Here is a 19106-nt window from a genome sequence, read left to right as displayed (position 1 = left end):
AAATAATCTTTCTTTCCTTTCCTTCCTCCTGCCGATAGATTCTATTCGCTACACTTTCAAGCATGATCACCGTCTATTGTACTTACTGACTGACTTACTTACTTACTTACTACCAACGATTTAAAATGGTTAAGATGGATGTAAAATTTCAAAATGGCGCCACGTAGGAAAAGCATCAAAGCGTTACGAGGATCGTTAAATAATATTTTAGACAAGGAAAATGATTATTTACGTTCTTTAAGTGATTATCAGACACGTGTTCGAAGGCGAGAAAGTATTAGAAACTGCAAAAATATACCGGTAAGTTTTTTACGAAACAAAAAGTCCAATTTATTCCTCTTATCCCTGATTCACGGTAAAATTTTTAATCAGGTATCGGTGTATTCTTTTATAAGAGGGACAATTTCATTTGAAATCAATTGCATTTCCCTTCTATTCTATTTAGGAATATGATTTACAACGAAAAATTGAATTGGAAGTTAAAATAAAAGAGGGCTCTTCAAGGTTATTGGCCGCTGCGCAGCATCCCGGTCAAAGTTTAGAAGCGGCACGTGCTTTGTTCACTTCGAATGAAAGAATGTCTACCTACATGACTGAACTAGAACATCGTGGAGAAAACGCATCGTTGAAAACCAAGTATTTATAAATTTATTTCGTAAAAGCTAACGTTTGTACCTTTAATCTGATACGTATTTACATATGTACTGTATGGATTTCAGCATTTCCGATAACAACGGGAAACTGTTCATTTCGGATCTTAGATTTCCGCTGATGTGGAGAGATTCCGATCATTTCAAAAATCGTGGCGATCATCGAAGATTCGCTGTTTTCTGTTTAGCTCGTGTCGGTGCCGAAATTCAAGATACCAGTTTGCTTTATCCGGTTGATAGAGAACAAACGGACATAAGCTTTCCTGACGTCTTACTATTGTAAGCTGTTTTTTTCGGTAAAACGAGTGATCGACATCATCGATATGTAATACTTACTTATTATTGCGTCTTTACATTGTATATGTATATGTATACAGTAATAACGTATCAGCCGAGTTCCAGTTGACCCTGGAAATTTATAGTCATATGCTGCAAGAAGACCTAAGTATCGCTAGTACTCGAAGAAAAATCAGAAGGACTATTCATTCCTCGATATCAAAGACTGTAGGCAGAAAGTTCGTGGCATCTCTACGCGATGAAAACGATTCTAGCAAAACGTAAGTTTACGCCTACCTAACCTTACGTCTTCGTTGCGTTCAATTTAAAATTTTAATTTCAGACCGCAATTCGATTTACCGGCTTATGCAAACATGACCCTCGACGATACTGACGGGAATGTACGTTCACACGATTTAACGTTGAACAATAAACTTGGTAAGAATCGACTTTATTTCTATCCCTTCGTTTTAACTTTAAACATCTCATTTATCTTTTTTTCAGGAAATAAAGCTCATACATTGCCACTTTTCGGACACTTTTGTTGTCGTTTAGCCATTCAGCCGAATTTTATTGATAAAGAAACTTTGGATGGGTTCGTAATTGTAAATAATCGACGTTATTGGGCACGATTACGAGGATTTCAAATCGAAAGTTGGAAATCAAAGAAGTTGGTGGAAAAGTTGGAAAAACCTACTTGTACGATCTGTGTGAACAGGGTAAAATGAAATATACTTTTAATACTTATATTAAATTATGTTCGATAAAAACGGTATTGTATATTACCGTTTAGGAAACTCTTGTACGACGATCCAAATCGGTAAATAATCAGTTACGGATAATTAATAATACGGACAATATCGAGAAACGTGACGTTATGGAATTCGATTCAAACGAAGATCTGCAACGATGGTTCGATCAATTGACGATGCGTATAGAGGAGCACTCAAGGTGGAAACATGCGGCGATAAACCTTCAACGAACTCCGTGTTCAGATAGTTTAACCAAACATATAAATGTAAGAAATTGTTTTACCGATAACAAACGACAAGGATCCATCTATGATGATACACCGCTAATAAGTAATATTTTTCAAGAAACGCAAGGGATTTTTAAATAAACGTGATATTTTAATAATTTCATTAGTTTTTTAAGTTTTTACGCGTGTGTATGTGTCTATATCAAAACTTGCTACTTAATTATACTATTACCATTAGTATCGATTGTAAACAATCGTCCTTTTTATAAAATTTTTATTTCAAGAATATTAGTATCAACGTTTATAATTCGAAAGTCTCGTATACCTAGGATCTTTATCATAGGTAAATTTGATAACCATAATTGTGCCGAATGAAATACATCGTTTCATGGATAAAGGGGATAAACTTTATTCAATCGATTTCATACATAACGATGTTTTTTAAGTATATTTCAAGAACTGTTTCTGTTATAAATAGAAACAATTATTGTTATTATTTTTTCAGCTAAGTAATGAATACGGAACGCGCACAAACAACAAAATAAAATAAATTCATTATCGAATGACTGACCGACTATATATACATTAATATATTATTTCTCTTGTCGGGATGCTACAATAACAAATCCGAGAGCCATAGATAATATGGTAAAACTTTGGGCTGCAACTCGCGCACGCATCATGTATTGAGACATTATCTTGTTTCCTTGATAAAAACTGACCAGGCCGTAAGTGAGAGCAGCTGTAGTTGCCACAGTACCTAAAATAACAATGGAACTCAACAAAATAAAATGTAATTTACGTGTCAGTTTTATCGGCAACGTTCTTCTTCTATTTATGTACACATACTTACGTATATAAATACATAAATAGGTGCGATACGTATAATAGCATGACACGACAACGGCGTAATTAACGTAGAGATTATTTGTACTTATTATAATCACTCACCTATAGGTACTGCAGGATTTTCCATCAATTTACGTCTGAATTTCTCCCAAAACGTTTCAGTTTTTATATCATCATCTAGAATTCGAATCCAACTCAATTCTTCCAGTATTTCCGATTTGTTTGATGTATTTTGCGACATTATTGCCCGCTATTTCAAAAATTGGAAATTGCCAATGAACGACCAATATATCACTCGAACGTTAAATTTATTGAAATTAAAACGTTTCTGTATTAAATCTTTCGTGAATATTGAAAAGACATTTTTTACCGAGTCAGCATTTTATTAATTTAACACATATTACGGTATTAGTTCTTCTCTAAACGTGACCGCGACAGTAGCGCAAACAACGCATATACAGTATGAATCGTAATAGTACATACAGTATGAACGTATACCGACATCATGGCGTCCGGGGTGTCAGAGACCCCGATGGGTTGGTGGCGCTTTCTGAATAAACTCATTAGGAGCACGAACGTATTGATTCTATTACATCAGTGTGCCTCGACTACTATTTTATCCTTTTATTTATTATTTTACAAGTTTCGAAGCACTTTGAAACTTTCATCGATGGCTGTGATTGGTCGTCCCATATTGGCGTCCTTTCATTTCGACCAATCAGACACGTCGCTGTGCGAGCGAGTGCGTCGATTTGTGGCGCAGTGCAGCATTCCTCTTCGTAGCTTCGTTCGTCTTGCACGTGTCTGCAACAGGTAAGATTAAATTATTTTCAAATATTAAATTAAATTGTCTTTCGGGTGTTGATAATACAAAAATGAGAAAACATAGCCGAAGAGAAGTCTAGCTCTTTGTTTTTTGACATTAATTCGAGGTTATCTTTAAAAATATATGAATTGACATTTGTTGCTCTTGCCGTGAATTGACAATGAAGTTGGAAGAACAGAATCTGAATTATTTTCCCTTTATATCAATAATTTTTCGAGTATTATTGCATTTTTTCATGTTTTTAGTACATTTCTCCCGTAATTTATTGTTATATATCGTGATAATTGATTTTCTCGTTTTTTACTATTACGCCGATATATGTAGATACGAATTAAAATAACATTTCCTTCATTTATTCTGCATTTATATCAATAATTTCTTAAATCCCGTCAATATCTTATATTTTTTCTACTTTGTTTCTTATATTTTGGTGTTTAAAGTTGAGATAAAAAGTAATCTTGATTTTATTTCAATATGGCGTCGATAATTTTTAACGAACCTTTCCTTTACGATTAGTATTAAAGTTTCGAAGCACTTTGAAACTTCTATCGATGGCTGTGATTGGTCGTCCCATGTTGGCGTCCTCTCATTTCGACCAATCAGACACGTCGTTGTGTGAGCGAGTACGTCGATTTGTGGCGCAGTGCAGCATTCCTCTTCGAAGCTTCGTTCGTCTTGCACGTGTCTGCAACAGGTAAGATTAAATTAACTTCAAATATTAAATTATATTGTCTTTCGGGTGTTGACAATACAAAAAAGAGAAAAAATAGCCGAAGAGAAGTCTAGCTCTTTGTTTTTTGATAATTAATTCGAGGTTATCTTTAAAAATACGTGAGTTGACATTTGTTGCTCTTGCTGTAAATTTACAATCTGAATTATTTTCTCTTTATGTCAGTAATTTCTTGAACATTATTCAATGTTTTTCGTATTGTTTCACACAATTTGCTGTTTTTAATTTAATAACGTTTTTTCTTGAGCATCGTAATATTATTTCTGTTTAGACCTGTTCGTGTACGTCGTTAGGTATCGGCCGATAGGAGAATATACCGAACATTGTCGAGCATTGCCGAAGTGCCGACCGGTCTACGATGGGAAGGTAGGTCTCGCCCTCGCCATTGCTCTCTCGAGCGTCAAAGTGACAAGACGCGTTGAGCTCGTGCTCCCGTATAAGCAGTACAAAAGTACGCATAGTCTACTTATTTAAATAATTTGAATAAATTATCGACTTCGATCGTTTGTTTATCTGTTGGTTAACTTTAATTTGCATAAATTTTTATTTTTTATTTGTTACAGATGAATTTTTTGATTTTGCCGAGTTTCTGGATATCCTGATGGCATTCTTCAGGACTTCCGTCTTGGACGTTGCTCCATGAGGAAAGAGTGTAAGTATCTTATTAGTTTACTTAATTGCTTTTTATTAAAATAGAATAATTTACAATTTCAACACTTGATAATTGAGATTTCTTTTCAATTGCTAGTATTTTATAAAATTCAACTTTATATATAATTTTATTACAATAAGAATAAGATAATTTTCAAAATTAATCGTAATTCTTTTTTTGTTACAGATGAATTTCTGGATTTTGTCGAGATCCTGGACATCCTTGATGGCTTTCTTCACGACGTCCGTCTTCTCCTACAAGGCAGCCTCCTACCTGGTGTTTGACTGTCGGAAGAAGAGTATATCTGCGAACGGTGAGTCGCATGTTTTATGGTTCCTCTGGTGCCCAATCATGTCGTAGGACGAATGGTCCGAATCGACACGGGTCACTGGTTGTATATGTGGTTAGCGAGCATAGTGACCATGGGTATGATTATACTCATGAGTAGTAATATTTTTATTGTTTCATTTCATTTAGTTCAGGCTAGGTCTTTTTGTACACCGCGTTTTAATATCATTTTAATTCCACATATTCCAATAGATATTTATGAAATATATGAATACTCTTAAATGTTCTTAAATGTTTTTAAATGTGGAATATGAAATATTTTAATACAGAAATAATTTTATTTAGTTTTTATTCAAATCGATATAATATTGGTAATATAGTATAGTATGTATACTGAATATACATATTAATTATGATTTTACATTGATTTCATTACATTTTGTATATTGTAAATTCAAATATAATTTGAGACCTTTTTACGAGAAGTAAAGTTCAATTCATTTCGTGTAAAATTGAAGAATTTATGTGCAAGAAGACAATTCGTGACGGGTAAATTTCCAAGTCAGAGTGATCTATTTCAACACATTTTGCGTATTCTTGAAAAGTTACTCTGAGGAGGGAGTCCCCCGAGGATGTTTTAATTTTTTATTAATTTTCACAATATATTTTTTTTTCATTGCAAAGAATTTTTAATTAGTCATTTTGCTTTTAATAAAATATTAAATTCAATTTTGACATTAAATTCATTTTTATTAGAGTTTTGTCTTTATTAAATTAGTGTTGCGAGAGTAAATATGACGATGCACTGACTAGTATTCGGTGGGAATCCTTTTGGTTTTTAAACTCAATCCTTTTTATTATTTAATTAATGAAATTAGTTGGAAGGATTCCGCGGCATAAGACCGTGAACACCATCTCTGGGAGATATACCCATGCATTACTAGGCCTTTGCTGGCGCAGCTTTAGAATACGGAACATATGAAAATATGTTACGATATTCTAAACTGTAGTCCTTTTGTCTATACTATGGGCGTCCGTCAATCTGACACCGTTGGATGCAACGTGTTGGACGGGCGGGTAGCGCTCTTAGCGAAGGGGTGCACTCTGTCCTGGCGTTACGACGTCCAGGCGGGGTGGGTGGTATGTAGCGTCTGGCGCAAGTCTAGGGGGCGTGAGACCCTTCGTTGCCAGCTGATATTAGCAGTGCACCATGTTTGCGTCATAGTTGCTTAATTTTACTTTTCAGTATTTCTTCTTAAAGCTTTACATTTACAAAGTCGAGTCAGTTTTATTATATTAAAATAGTGAAATATTAGCCCGTTAGATGTTTATGTACTAATCATGTTTGTAGATCAGGATTTTCAGGTTTAACCCCTTCCGTGTTTATTGCCAAAGCCCATTCACGTGCCCAGGTGCTACTTGGATGGGTAGAGGCAATCGGCACGATGACCTAGTTCATAAGAATAATAATTAATAAGCGGCTGGCATTGTGTTAGTATATCGTGCACGACGTAATTTCCACGTCGGTGGTGTGTGTGTGTTTTTAGGCTGTGGGATTGCGTCGGTTTAATAACTTTTTCATTTAACTTTTAATTTGAAATAATGTTTCATTCAATAAGATGAACGTACAATGAACGTACAAACCAAACAGTATTATTACCATTACTATTACCATGATTATTACCATTATTATGAAATATTTTATATCAAATTAGTTAATTAAATTTTGTAATTATCATTATACGCAATGATTGCTAGCCTTGCCAGACGATTTCAGTGAAAAATGGTACGTACCGTAGAGTGTGATGTGAGATGTGAGATGAAACTCGGGTGACGGAGGCGTCCCGGGACGTTCTCCCTAGTTTAGGCTCTTGCGCCCGGGTGGAGTGTATCGGGGTCGTGGAATGAATTTTTGTGAGAATGTGATTTTGCCTTTTTTAAATATAGCGTTAGGTAGGTAGGTAGTATACCTTCTGGTGTGCGTGATAGATTGTAAGTAGGTAGGGCCGGGACAGGTTGTCACAGTCTCTTGGTCGGGTAGGCGCGATTTCGCGTGATCAACCTGTACCTGGAATATATTTGAAGAATTGACGATACCATCGATCCGAACGGAGTATGCCGTTCGTCTTCGATTCTATCTGCACAATTTTTCAAATTTTTGGCGACTTCATAAGTCGTCATACGCGATCGCGATGTTAGGTACGAAACGCACAAGTTCTGCTCGAGCACGGCACGTGTGCACGAACAACGACTTACATATATAAAGTCCTTTTTCGTCCACGTGTCAATTAGAGTTTCGCGATTTTTTGTTTTTGTTGATTGTTTTCTTTTTGTTTTGCGAATTTGCAAGTCTCGAGCTTTAGATATAAGTTTCAGGTGGGTGGACCACCCGAAGAAGGAAAAGGCTATATGCCGAAGCGCCCCGACAAACTGTCTTTCAAGAGGGGAACTACTAATGATTTTGCATCCTTTTGCAAAAAAGGATGGGAAATCATTATCGTTACTACTTTGTCACTGTGCTCGCCTGTAGTTGTAGTTTTGTAATTTCAGGAGAAGAGGGGGCCCGTGACCCCCATGATTTTGGGCAAATCGCGTTTTCAATTTCGTGTTGCGAATTTTAAATATCGCGTTTCCTTTTTAATTTAACTTTTCAATGTTGATTGCTTTAAGATTTTTCAGAGTTTTGCTTTCTAATGTTGATTGCTTTAAGATTTTTTAGAGTTTTGCTTTTTAATGTTTATTGCTTTAGTGTTGCGAATAAAAAATGTGCGGTTTGAGAATCCCCCTTTTTGCATTTTAATTGCATGTCTGTTAAAGATAGCATTTCGAATGACATTAGCGCGATTGTTTCCCAGTGTTGCGACTTATAAATACGCGGTTGCTTTGCATTAGTTTATAGAGTTCCCTGCTAATTAGTGTTGCGATAATGAATATTTGCGGTTTGCATTAGATTTGCGATATACGATGAAATGCCCAAAAACGATCCAGCGGAGCTGCCATGGTCCATAAGGCAGCTATCGACCAGCTGCTGAGGTACAGCCTTGGATTGGCTGTACCACTTTTTTAGATTAGTGTTGCGTCTTACAAAATTCGGTAGATTTGAATAGAGTTGCATTACAGTTTGCGTTTTTTCTTTTCTTTTTTTCAGCTTAGCGTTGCGCATATTGGAGCAGCCATCACGCGTATGCTTTTGTATTATATATAATTAATGAAATTAGTGTTGCGAATAAATTCGCGATTGTTATTCAATTTTTCACTTTTTTGCATTCATTAAATTAGTGTTGCGTGTAATTTCGGTTTGTTTTATAGAATTTGCTTAGGGATTGTTCTTATGGGCAATTAAACTTTTCTTTTCAGGTTCCCCTGTACCCCCGCCCCGCCCCTTTTTCTAAGTTTGAAAACTTTGAACATGAACCGGTTGTTGGAAATACTGTTAAATAATATATGAGTTTCATGTTTTCAGAGTATTATTAAATACAATAAAGTTTTAAATAGAACTTTATTCAAAGTTTTATTTAAAATGAAAATTATTATTTAATTATTATAAAATTATTTCAAGGAAGATTCATTTGAAATATCTTATTAAATTTTAATTCTACTTTATTTAAACAAAAGTAATGGATAATTGTTGTTCGAGTTGCTCAGTTTTAATTTTAAAAGCTAATTAAATTACTTTTATAAATTTTCAAATTCTTTTCCTCAAAAGCAAAGTCCACTCTTGATTTTCTTTTCAGTTTTTCCATTTACAATAAAATTGCCTTTGAAAGGTATATTGAATAATATAATGCAATAAAGTCGAGTAGAGTCGTGGTTGTACGTAATATATGTATGTATATTGCAGTAAAAGACAGTTGTTTCAATTAAAATATTGTGTGCTATTTGTCGCGAAATGAACGAATATTAAATATATATTTTTCTGAATTTTTTTTCTTTATTTTGGTACTGAAGTTTGCTTTAAAATCATATTTCGTATCAAATTGATTTTGAGTTATTAACAACCACTCTGACTTTTATAAAATTTTATTGTTACCAGCTTTTTATTCTTTCCAGCTATTAATTTTTCTTTGTCTTTGTCTTTGTCTTTGTCTGGATTCAATTAATCAGTTTCTGTTACAGAGAAATATCTTTATAGGAAGTATGAAATAATAATATCGGATAATCGACTGGAAGAAATGTAATATAAAATCTAGCGTCCATAAATGGAATTCAATTAAGAATCCAATTAAGTAAAACAAGGTGAAAATGATTGAAAAGGATACTGATTGAATCGTACTATTTCCAAAAATTGTATTTAATCCTTTTCTGTTTGTTTCAGGCAGATTGTAAATTTATGATTAAGGCTACACGAGTCTCATTATTTTCTTAAATTTTGTTTAATCCTTTTTAGTTTTATTTCAGGAAGTATTCTGGTGAGGACAACAAAATCAACAAATTCATTGGACTTATTTATGTATATTTTTTAAGCGAATTTTTAATATAATTACGAGCGCTCGTATAGGTAGCTATTCTTAGTGGTATAAGTATGTAGGACAAATATGCAATTGCATATTTATTAATTACAGATCTGTAATCAAAATCAAAATTAAAAAATGTTGCGATAGGAATAAAAAGCAAAAATCTACGTACATATATGTATAGATAAGTAGATAGGTAGGTAGTGAATAGAAACAATGCTCCTTTTGTTGTTCGTTTGCACCACAGTCGAAACGTTTTGCAAATGTGCACCAAGAGGATGATGTTATTGAATAAAGGTAAAAATTTGCATAAATGTAGGGCGGGTCTCCACCTATTTGATGGATTATTAATAATTACATCATTATTTCGCAAATAATACGAGCGAATTGGCTGCGGAATTTATCCTTTTTATATTTTTTTCAGGAACTATGCCTTTTAGATTCTGAAGCAATCTTACCACATTGCAAATAGGGAATTTTACGGAAAGAAAATTAATAATAATGAATGCATGGTCAGTATTGTTTAATTATGTACTTATACATATAGCATACATGTGTCATTTAGGTATTTCCGAAAGGTAACGTAGTATAGCATGTTAGTTAGTTGGATGCAATAATTCAGGTGGCGCTTAAATCCGCAAACATGGCCTGTTTTACCGATGCGGAATTCGGATATGTAGTAGTCGATAAATTGTCGGGTAGGTTCCACTGCTTTCCGATGCAGTGAATGCAAAAAGTTATAGCTACCGCGCAATCAATTTGTAACTCTTTCACCTGCGGAGAAAAATAAGGAGAGCCAAATAGAAAAATAATTTATTTAATCGCACACATCAATATATAAAATATGCTAATTGCTAAATACTTAAACTATTATTAAGGCTGAAAAACGTACAACGATGCTCAGCCAACAGTGGTTCAGACAAGAAAAAGGTTTTGCTTTGCGGAAAGAACTTCACCTACGACGGAATTAGGTGTCGCTTAAAATTATGCGGTAAAGAAATTTATTGAAAATGTATATCTTATAATAGATTACAATTTATAGGAAAATACTGTATAATAGATTGGAAAGATACACGAAAGCATACCAAATACCAAATAACAAATTTCAATTCATCTATGATAAATAATAAATCTTTAAAATGAAATTATTTAAACGTTGAACTGAACTGCTTTTATATCATTAAGAGTTATGAAATAATTGAAAAAAGCTGGTTGTCTTTAGTTTTTAGCGATCATCAGGATTCAATCTCTTGGCGCCTATGGACTTTGGTGTCACGTTACAGAATTGTAAACAGAAATTCAGTCAACAAAGACAGATTCTATATCTAATTTGTCTTCTGTGATTCTTCTGTTCGTGATGTGTGTAGAATATAATTGGAAATCATATATGGTTAATAATTAAAAATTCGGTAATTTAAAACGCAAGTGAATTCTTTTGTTTCTCGTAAGTTGAAGACAAAGAGTTTACATAGGTACGTTCTTAATTCTGTGTCTTATGCATGAAAGCTGCGAAAAGAATCATTAAATTATCATGGTTAACAAAGGAGATACGTTAGTAAGTATCCAACATCTTTTTAATATATATTTCCCATATAGAAAATTAATTTGTACATCCGTGTTAGTTGAAGAAAGAAAGGTACCTCGATGCGTTGTTAAAGGAAGGGAAAAGATGTTTAGCGATGATGCAGGAAATGTATGACTGTTGTAAAACAGAGTCGAATCTGTATAAGAAACTGTTGTTTGCGATGGATCGCTATTCACGAGTAAGTTCGAAACATAAAGTAATGTTTATACATATACATGTATCTACTAATTTTTTGTGTTTACTACTTTGAAAAAAAAAAATTGATTGATTGTAGTATAAAACACAAGTAAGAGAAGATATGGAAGAATTGAAGGAAATGTTTGAAGAAATAGATGACATGGTAGACGAGGATGAAGAATCAGATGAGGATATAGATGACGAAGATGACTTTGTACCGATAGAGCTGGAAGACTTTGAAGAACAAAACGTAGAAGAAGAAGAAGAAGAAGAAGAAGAAGAAGAAGATTTCGTGCTCGAGGAACAAATTCGATACTTTCATAACATAATACATCGAAAGAACGCCTTAGCAAATCTGGAAATGATACTTTTACGGTTGCTCGATATAGACGCAAAGCTAATGAGTCTTCAATTGTCGATATATTCAAAGTTAAAAATTTATTTGAAAGAATATTGCGGAAAAGTGAGAGTAGTTCTGAAACGTAGTGTAAATTTCATGAAATCCGTGAATGATTTTAAGGGGAGACAGTTAGCCCAGAGGACTCTGAATAAATACAGGAAGCTGCAACAACTTTTAACTGATCTTATAGAGGTAAGATTAATTATGTATAAAGATGTTTTAACGGGAATGCTAAGAAATTTCACGATTTTCAAATCAGGTAATAACATGTATATCGAATTTCTGTTCTTTTAATATAGAAACAAACGTTTTTTGACGGAATCAAGATGCAATTAAATGCAAATAAAACGAGCAAAGAGAAAGGAATCAATGAAATTTCTATAATGTAATATATTATAATGTAGTATCGTTGTGGGAAAGAAAATGAATTTATTTTTCTAATTACTAATATTTTTATCTTATGCAAAGATCATGTAACAACGCCTAAGGAATAATCGTAATCGTGAATGTTTGAAATATAAATGAAACCCAGTATGTATCTGTTCTTTATAAATGGCTTACGCCTGCCAACGCATTTGTTCTCTCGGAAAGTGGTCGAAGAAAGGGTAGAAACTTTCAGACTGTTTAAATAATAGAGGTGATGTGAGAAAGATTATAGGTGGACGTAATATAGGAAAAGGAAGCCTAGGAAGATCATCGATTAGTACGGGTATCGGTTCTTACGTTGAAGAAAATTTTCTAAACAAGCTATCTATCCGCTGCAACACGAAAAGGTCGCACGATGACAGGACGCTGAATGGATTCGGAAGCCGTTGGAAGATCGGCACGTCACTGGTGGTGCTCTGCTGGTATATAAAACGAGGCTGTTCTCCGTGTCGATTCAGTCGTTGAGATTCACTCGGCAGCAGAATCTGTCGTATTCGATCAACGTACTCAAGATGGTGGTGAACTTTAAGGTGTTCAAGAAATGTTCACCAAACGGGAAGATCGGGCTGTATCTGGGCAAGAGGGACTACATCGACTATCTGTCTGGAATCGAGCCAGTGGACGGTGTAATCCTGCTGGACCAGGACTACGTGGACACAGGTAGAAAGGTCTGGGGACAGCTGATCTGCAGTTTTCGATACGGTAGAGAAGAGGACGAGGTGATGGGCCTGAACTTTCAAAAGGACCTTTACCTGATCTCCGAGCAACTGTTCCCACCGACCAAGAAGATGGAGGAAAATTTAACGAAACTGCAAGACAGACTACTGAAGAAACTGGGACCGAACGCTATACCGTTCACCTTCAAGTTTCCTGCGAGTGCACCATCCAGCGTAACCTTGCAACCAGGCGAAGTGGAGACAGGCGAACCTTGCGGAGTCAGCTACTACGTAAAAATCTATTCGGGTGAGATGGAGACCGATATTACTCACAAGAGGAGTACGATTACGATGGGCATCAGGAAGATCCAATACGCGCCTACGAAACAGGGTCGGCAGCCTTGTACCGTTGTACGCAAAGACTTCCTTTTGAGTCCAGGTGATCTGGAACTCGAGGTGACCCTGGACAAACAATTGTACCATCACGGCGAAAGAATAGCGGTAAACGTTTGCGTACGAAACAACAGCAACAAGGTGGTGAAGAAGATGAAGGCATTGGTGCAGCAGGGTATCGACGTGGTAATATTCCAAAACGGTCAGTTCAGGACGGTGATCGACGCGGTGGAGACCCAAGACGGCTGTCCGATTAATCCAGGCTCGAACTTGACCAAGGTGCTATATTTGAAACCACAGCTGGAAAACAACAAGCATCGCAGGGGAATCGCTTTGGACGGTAGATTGAAGAGGGACGAGAGCGAGCTGGCATCTAGCACTTTGCTCACCTCTCCTGATGTTCGCGACTCTTTCGGTATCGTCGTCTCTTATGCCGTCAAGGTGAAACTTTATCTTGGAGCACTGGGCGGAGAATTGTCAGCAGAGTTGCCGTTCATTTTGATGAGGCCGAAGCCTACGGAACGAATCAAGGTGGTAAACGCGGACAACATCGAGGTGGAGGACACTACGGAGGAAAAGAAGCCCATCGTTTAAATACCTCACCTCTTTCAATCGGCCAAGTCGATTATGCTGATTTTCTCATTTTCACGCTATTCGATCGTCTTGAAACTTTAGTCAATAATTTCACATTCGTATGGATCTAGATGGTGTATTTTAGAGATCGAAAAGAGTATTAATCACGATTGTTGCAGGCAATAAACGACGCTCCCATGTATAGAAAAAAAAGAACGGAAAAGAAAACGAAAAAAAAAAAAACAAAAACGAAACACAGTTTGTTTCTGCAATAGTTGAGCTGAGCTGCAATTATAATATTCCCTAGAATAAAATATCTATGTTATCCTATTATGTACAAGATTATATTGTACGTACACATAATCCGTTTCTTTTTCCAGTCCATCTTTGAATCTTCGAATTAGCCGAATAAAGAAATGTTGAAATATTTAGATTATTATTCATTTTGAAGTCGCGTTTTCTTCCGCCTCGTCTCGCCTAGCCTCGAGGAACGAGTTACGCATAGTATCGTAATCGGCACGATCGTTCCACCTCCATATATCTCGCGATTAATCAAACTCGAAGGGATAAAAGGGATTATCCAGAATTTCGAAGAAAAATGATACGCAAGTACATACATATATGTATACATAGATATGTAGGTAAAGTTCGTAAACGACGCAAAGAAAAGGTAATACGTGAAAAAAAAAAAAAAAAAAAAAAAAAATGAAGAGGAACGAAGCGGAGGACGAAGGTCTATTTTCGTTGGAAGGCCGCACAGGTATATCTTGGCTGCGACAAATCGAAGGACACGAGGACGCGCAGATCCTCGCGTGGAAGGTCCTGAGAAGGGCAGCCGACGATACCACCCTGTGGGTGTTAGTTAAGAATGAGAGAAAACGAGTAAGGAAATCCATCGTCAGAGGAAGAAAGGCAGACGTAGCGACAGACGGAATGGTAGGGAATAGAGGATCGAGATGGAGGTAGATGAGCAGATAAAATTAAAGGGAGATGTAGGGATAGGGATATGTATACAATATACAAGATAAATAGATAGAAGGTTAGAGAAAGAAGAAGATGGGAGATGGAAGAAGAAATGCAGAAACGGAGTACATAGTCGGTGGTAGCGATGGGTTCGAGTACTTCTCGAGTAGATAAAGATAAAAATGAAATAATTTCTTTGGTTCTGACGCAAATAAAAAAAAAAATAATGTTTACGATAAAAAGAAGAAAGTAATGAAAATTGTTATTAGTATTATTTAGTATGTTTTAGAGAAGTTAAAACAAGTATTTGCCAATGTTCAACTCCATTGCTAGAGTCGGTGGAGAGATCGAAGGAAGAGCGAGAGGTCGAAGAAACACGTACATACATACTTAGAGAGTGGAGAGGAGCGGCGAGAGCAGAAGAAAGAGACGGACAGAGGGGATAGGCGTAGGAGCGATAAAGAGAGGAAAGTGGGGGTTCGGGCGGTCCGCAGGCTTGGCTGGTGCGTCAGTCAGGCTCGAGACACCCGCGTGAACGGAGCGGTGGTTGCCTCCCTTATTCGGTACGTACGTTCGATGCGCCCCCTCCATCAGCCCTTTGGCCACCTAGCAAGAGTTTCGTTTCTCAAGGCAGTGTCGCGCTGAGTGTCGTACTGGCCGTATTGCTTTCTTCTCCTTTTAGATACATCATTTTCCGGTGTTTTCTAGTTCGGGTATCCGTAACACCCCCTTCGTGCATTCGATTTTGTGCAGCGTTTCAAGCATTTCCCAGAAGAGGAGCTACGCAGAGAAGCGAGAGAAAGAGGTAGAAGGTTCTTCGCCCGTTTACACCATCGAGACCTATTCGAGAGGAATTCGAGGCGAAAGGAGGACGAAGACAGTGAGGACTACGCTACGCTAACAGCCGAGTGAGTGTAAATTTTACTATGGGGTTGAATTTTCCTATGGTGTCTGTGCAACAGACACCGGTGAAAACTCACCGATACATGGCACGGCGCGGTGCGGCGCGGTGCGGCGCGGCGACGAGTTTCTCTTCTGTACCCGCGGCAGACGGTGGCATTGATTTCCTTCTCCTCTCCTCTCTCGCCGCCCGTTCGCCCTTTCCTACCTATGCACCCATGCACCCATGCACCCATGCACGGCACGGATCCTGATCTCGTCATCATCCGATTTCCTTTCGCAATTTTTATCAACCAGTCTCTTGCAACACTAGCATTAGGTAGTTTGAAAGAATTGGCGAAAAAGTGTCTTCTTTCTCTTTGATACACGCGGCGAACAAGGTAGGTACCTATACGTATAGGTAGTTATATAGGTAGAAGAGAAAGAATGGTAGAGGGCAAAGAAGGAGGAGTAGGAGGAGGAGAACTGGAGAACTGGAGAGAAAGGATCGTTTGGGAAGATGGTGGGCGGAGGTTCGTTGTTCGCTCGCTTAAATATTTGCTCGGAAGCGTTCCCGATATAATACGCACCACTGTTATCGTTACTTTCTTCTCGAGGGAAGATTCTTTCGATTCTCTCCGTTTCGAAACGAAAAGCGTCGTATTATACATATAGGTATTTACTTGCGTATAGGTATAACGAGTTTGTTCGACGAAACTCTGGCAACCTTGAACGCGCCGCGGTCTGGAACTCGGTTCGAACCTGGTCCCGGCTGGTTCAGGGGCGTCGCGAAACCCGGCCACGCATGCATTGACTTATGATTTTTTTCTCCTTTAACGAACCCCAAAATCGTTACCAAATCGTGAAAATTTCGATATGTTAATCAAGATTAACCGTCGAAAATGATGTCTGTTGTCGAGATAGTGTTGCTTATAAACAAACTACCGTGTATGTTACATATACATACGTTGGTTGTTCCGTCTTCTCGCACGCGCGTCTGTTTACCGGTGCTCCAAAAGCGAGAGTGTTTGCTTTCAACGAGCGCCGAGCGTTTCAACGGGGAAGAGAAAGAGCGGCGGTAATCGCGAGATTGAAAGGGATCAAGGTCTTGAAAATTATTTTTTACCTAGATGTTTAACGTATTCGAGCAAATTAGCACCCTTATTAGGTATTTATTATACACTGATTATGTAGGTACATCGAATATACATATAGAATAATAGAAATAACTGGAACGCGTTACTTACAATTAGAGATATACGTGTTCAGGTATAATTGGTTATGATCGAAGCTGGAAGGAAAGCGAGGGACACGAATCGTCGACCTCGAATGGCCTGATGCTTTCATACCGTATTAGTCACACGTACCCGACCGAATGAATATTTCAACGTTACAAACGTGCACACCGTTTTTCCACGTCTGAGAAACGGCTCAATTTAAAGATACTCTCGCGGCTAAATGATACCATCCGCGATGGTTCGTGGCAAAACATCGACCCGCATCGATTTCACTCGCTCCTACCCGCCTTGGTTTCGCGCGAACAACCATTTCTGCTTCGATCTCGTTCAGAACCTTAGTCACCTCTAAACCGTTCTCATCGTTGTCGTCCCAGTTGTCGTTCTATGGCTTCTGTTGCCAATTTAACGACAACATTGTCGCGTCGTGCCCCGTGTAGCCAGCCAAGTGATTTAAACGAACCTACCAATCGTTACCAATCGAGCCAAGTTAACAACACCTGAGTTATCACCTGAAACAGTTGCGTGGCCCACCCTGTAAATGTACATATGTATATGGGACGATTGCAAATTTTCCGATGGGTGGTCGAGACAGATGAAAATATACGCTGGAGACGAGATAGACGTGATAAAGGTTGAATTATATTGGACTGCACGGAGAGAGGGCAGCTGCTATCGATAGACCGACGATGAATATGAGTTATTGAACGTTCGCGGTTGGAACGTGATCAAGAAAGCTCTTTTACAATCGGACTGCTTTTCAGACAAATCGAACTGCTGCTGCTGTCCTTGAAAGAAATTCAATTTGGACATTTGATTTTCAGCTTTAGGAAAAAAGTTCAACTTCAAATGGGATTATTTGAATTTTTTTTTTCTCAGAGAATCTATCTTTAATATCGTGGGGAAGTTAGGAAGGAATTTCAGCTTGAATTCCCATAAAAATCATGAAAGTATAATGACAAGACTTTCATCGAACACATTATCTTGGATTAGCCGTTCGACGTTAATTGTAAACAGACTTGGCGGACGTGAATGTGGGAGGAAGATCTTTAGAATTATATCACAAAGAAACGATCCGAGCAATCGTGGTAATCTTTCTCATGAATCCGGTACCACCAAAGTCTCTGTTGAGACTTGATTTATTCGAGGCAAGTAGAATGGAATGCGCTATTAATTTGCACGGAGGACTTTTTAGTGAGTTACTCTTACTTTGGAGTACATTTCCTCTGTTAACACCAACGCGACGCTATTGTCGAGTCGAACCTTTTTATCAGCCGCGTTCGTGCGGTTTTCTCGTTGCTCTATTTTCAAGTCGATGAATCACGGATTGCGTTCGTCACAACTGATATACATATAAGTATTTCCTTTGCTCCCATCACGATTTACTGTTATATTCTTATTAGGAAAATTAGCGTTATGGTCGTCGCCCAGAAGAAAGTTAGCGAACGTTTATTATCCAAACAGTCTTTTATCCCTCAACGTTATTAAGTAAATACAATTGTACGGTATCTCTACAAGAGTAAAGTGTCTTACCGGTCTTATCATTGAACAGAAGGTTGCTTAAACAATAAGTAAAGTAATCGCCAGTGTTAGGATAATCCTTGTTTAACGTTTGACGGGGTTCAATTTCACTGTCTCGAAATAAAGGTTGCGTAATTGCCGGAAGTTAGGGAATATTCTTGGAGTGGTGTTATCAAAAACACAGTTGAGTGGTATCCTGACGAGATATCGTTGCATCCGTACTCGTCGTGTCGGAGTCGAAGGAAAGAAATGGATTTTTCCGAAGCTTTCGGAGGAAAAACGATTACTGTCACGCGTGCGTCGCATTATGCTAACGACTCTGCATACCTCGAACTCGGAGATCTCAACGAGCGATAAAGCAGTCACGGTTGCTGATAGTAACCGTAGCAATTAGAAAACTAGGGAATACAAATGGAACGTTTCTTTTCTTTTCTTTTCTTTTCTTTTCTTTTTTATATATTCCTATTATTATCTTCTTTGAACGAGTTTCCGAATTGGAACGCGTCGGATACAAGTCAATCAACAAGATAAGCTGAATAAAAACATGGAATTGATTTAAGAACAACTACGTACAACTACGAATGATCGTAGAAC

At 37.2% G+C, this 19106-nt stretch overlaps 5 protein-coding genes and 1 long non-coding RNA gene across 20 annotated transcripts in view; 5 read left to right on the top strand and 1 right to left on the bottom strand.

The window, feature by feature from the left end:
* The first annotated feature begins 13 nt into the window (after positions 1–13).
* Positions 14–3048, top strand: LOC117610448 (rhotekin-2). The gene is made up of 7 exons (XM_034337855.2): positions 14–300; positions 446–636; positions 720–929; positions 1028–1207; positions 1270–1364; positions 1431–1645; positions 1720–3048. Exons 1-7 carry the CDS (start codon positions 154–156, stop codon positions 2044–2046), a joined length of 1365 nt encoding a protein of 454 aa, XP_034193746.2. The 5' UTR covers positions 14–153; the 3' UTR covers positions 2047–3048.
* Positions 2290–3207, bottom strand: LOC117610456 (HIG1 domain family member 2A, mitochondrial). Its single transcript, XM_034337878.2, has 2 exons — positions 2857–3207; positions 2290–2665 (listed from the first exon to the last, which is right to left on the bottom strand). Exons 1-2 carry the CDS (start codon positions 2993–2995, stop codon positions 2499–2501), a joined length of 306 nt encoding a protein of 101 aa, XP_034193769.1. The 5' UTR covers positions 2996–3207; the 3' UTR covers positions 2290–2498.
* Positions 3208–3518: 311 nt separating this feature from the next.
* On the top strand, positions 3519–6188 carry LOC117610455 (uncharacterized). The gene is made up of 4 exons (XR_013062974.1): positions 3519–3567; positions 4097–4761; positions 4874–4962; positions 5149–6188. It is a non-coding gene; the product is annotated as an uncharacterized LOC117610455 (long non-coding RNA).
* Positions 6189–10590: 4402 nt separating this feature from the next.
* On the top strand, positions 10591–12381 carry LOC117610498 (uncharacterized). Of its 2 annotated transcripts, XM_034337991.2 has the most exons (4): positions 10591–11259; positions 11327–11467; positions 11564–12058; positions 12166–12381. In XM_034337991.2, exons 1-4 carry the CDS (start codon positions 11236–11238, stop codon positions 12253–12255), a joined length of 750 nt encoding a protein of 249 aa, XP_034193882.2. In that variant the 5' UTR covers positions 10591–11235; the 3' UTR covers positions 12256–12381. The 2 variants fall into 2 exon arrangements, with proteins under 2 accessions (XP_034193882.2, XP_034193881.2); XM_034337990.2 differs by having other exon boundaries at positions 11564–12381.
* Positions 12382–12705: 324 nt separating this feature from the next.
* On the top strand, positions 12706–14127 carry Arr1 (arrestin 1). The gene has a single exon (XM_034337988.2). It carries the CDS (start codon positions 12805–12807, stop codon positions 13933–13935), a length of 1131 nt encoding a protein of 376 aa, XP_034193879.1. The 5' UTR covers positions 12706–12804; the 3' UTR covers positions 13936–14127.
* Positions 14128–15167: 1040 nt separating this feature from the next.
* The window catches only part of LOC117610493 (uncharacterized), a 37322-nt gene continuing 33383 nt past the window's right edge, over positions 15168–19106 (top strand). For 6 of the 14 annotated variants that reach the window (XM_034337971.2, XM_034337968.2, XM_034337970.2 and 3 more), the window contains exon 1: positions 15374–15785. The gene's annotated coding sequence lies outside the window, so the exon portion shown is untranslated. Of the gene's footprint in view, positions 15786–19106 lie in introns of all 14 variants that reach the window. The other 8 variants (XM_034337978.2, XM_034337975.2, XM_034337972.2 and 5 more) reach the window with 3 other exon arrangements.

This window comes from Osmia lignaria, chromosome 11 (genome assembly GCF_051020975.1).
Source record: "Osmia lignaria lignaria isolate PbOS001 chromosome 11, iyOsmLign1, whole genome shotgun sequence".
Taxonomy (NCBI): domain Eukaryota; kingdom Metazoa; phylum Arthropoda; class Insecta; order Hymenoptera; family Megachilidae; genus Osmia; species Osmia lignaria.
Note: the sequence above shows the minus strand (reverse complement) of the source record. Positions and strands in the feature narration are given on the sequence as shown.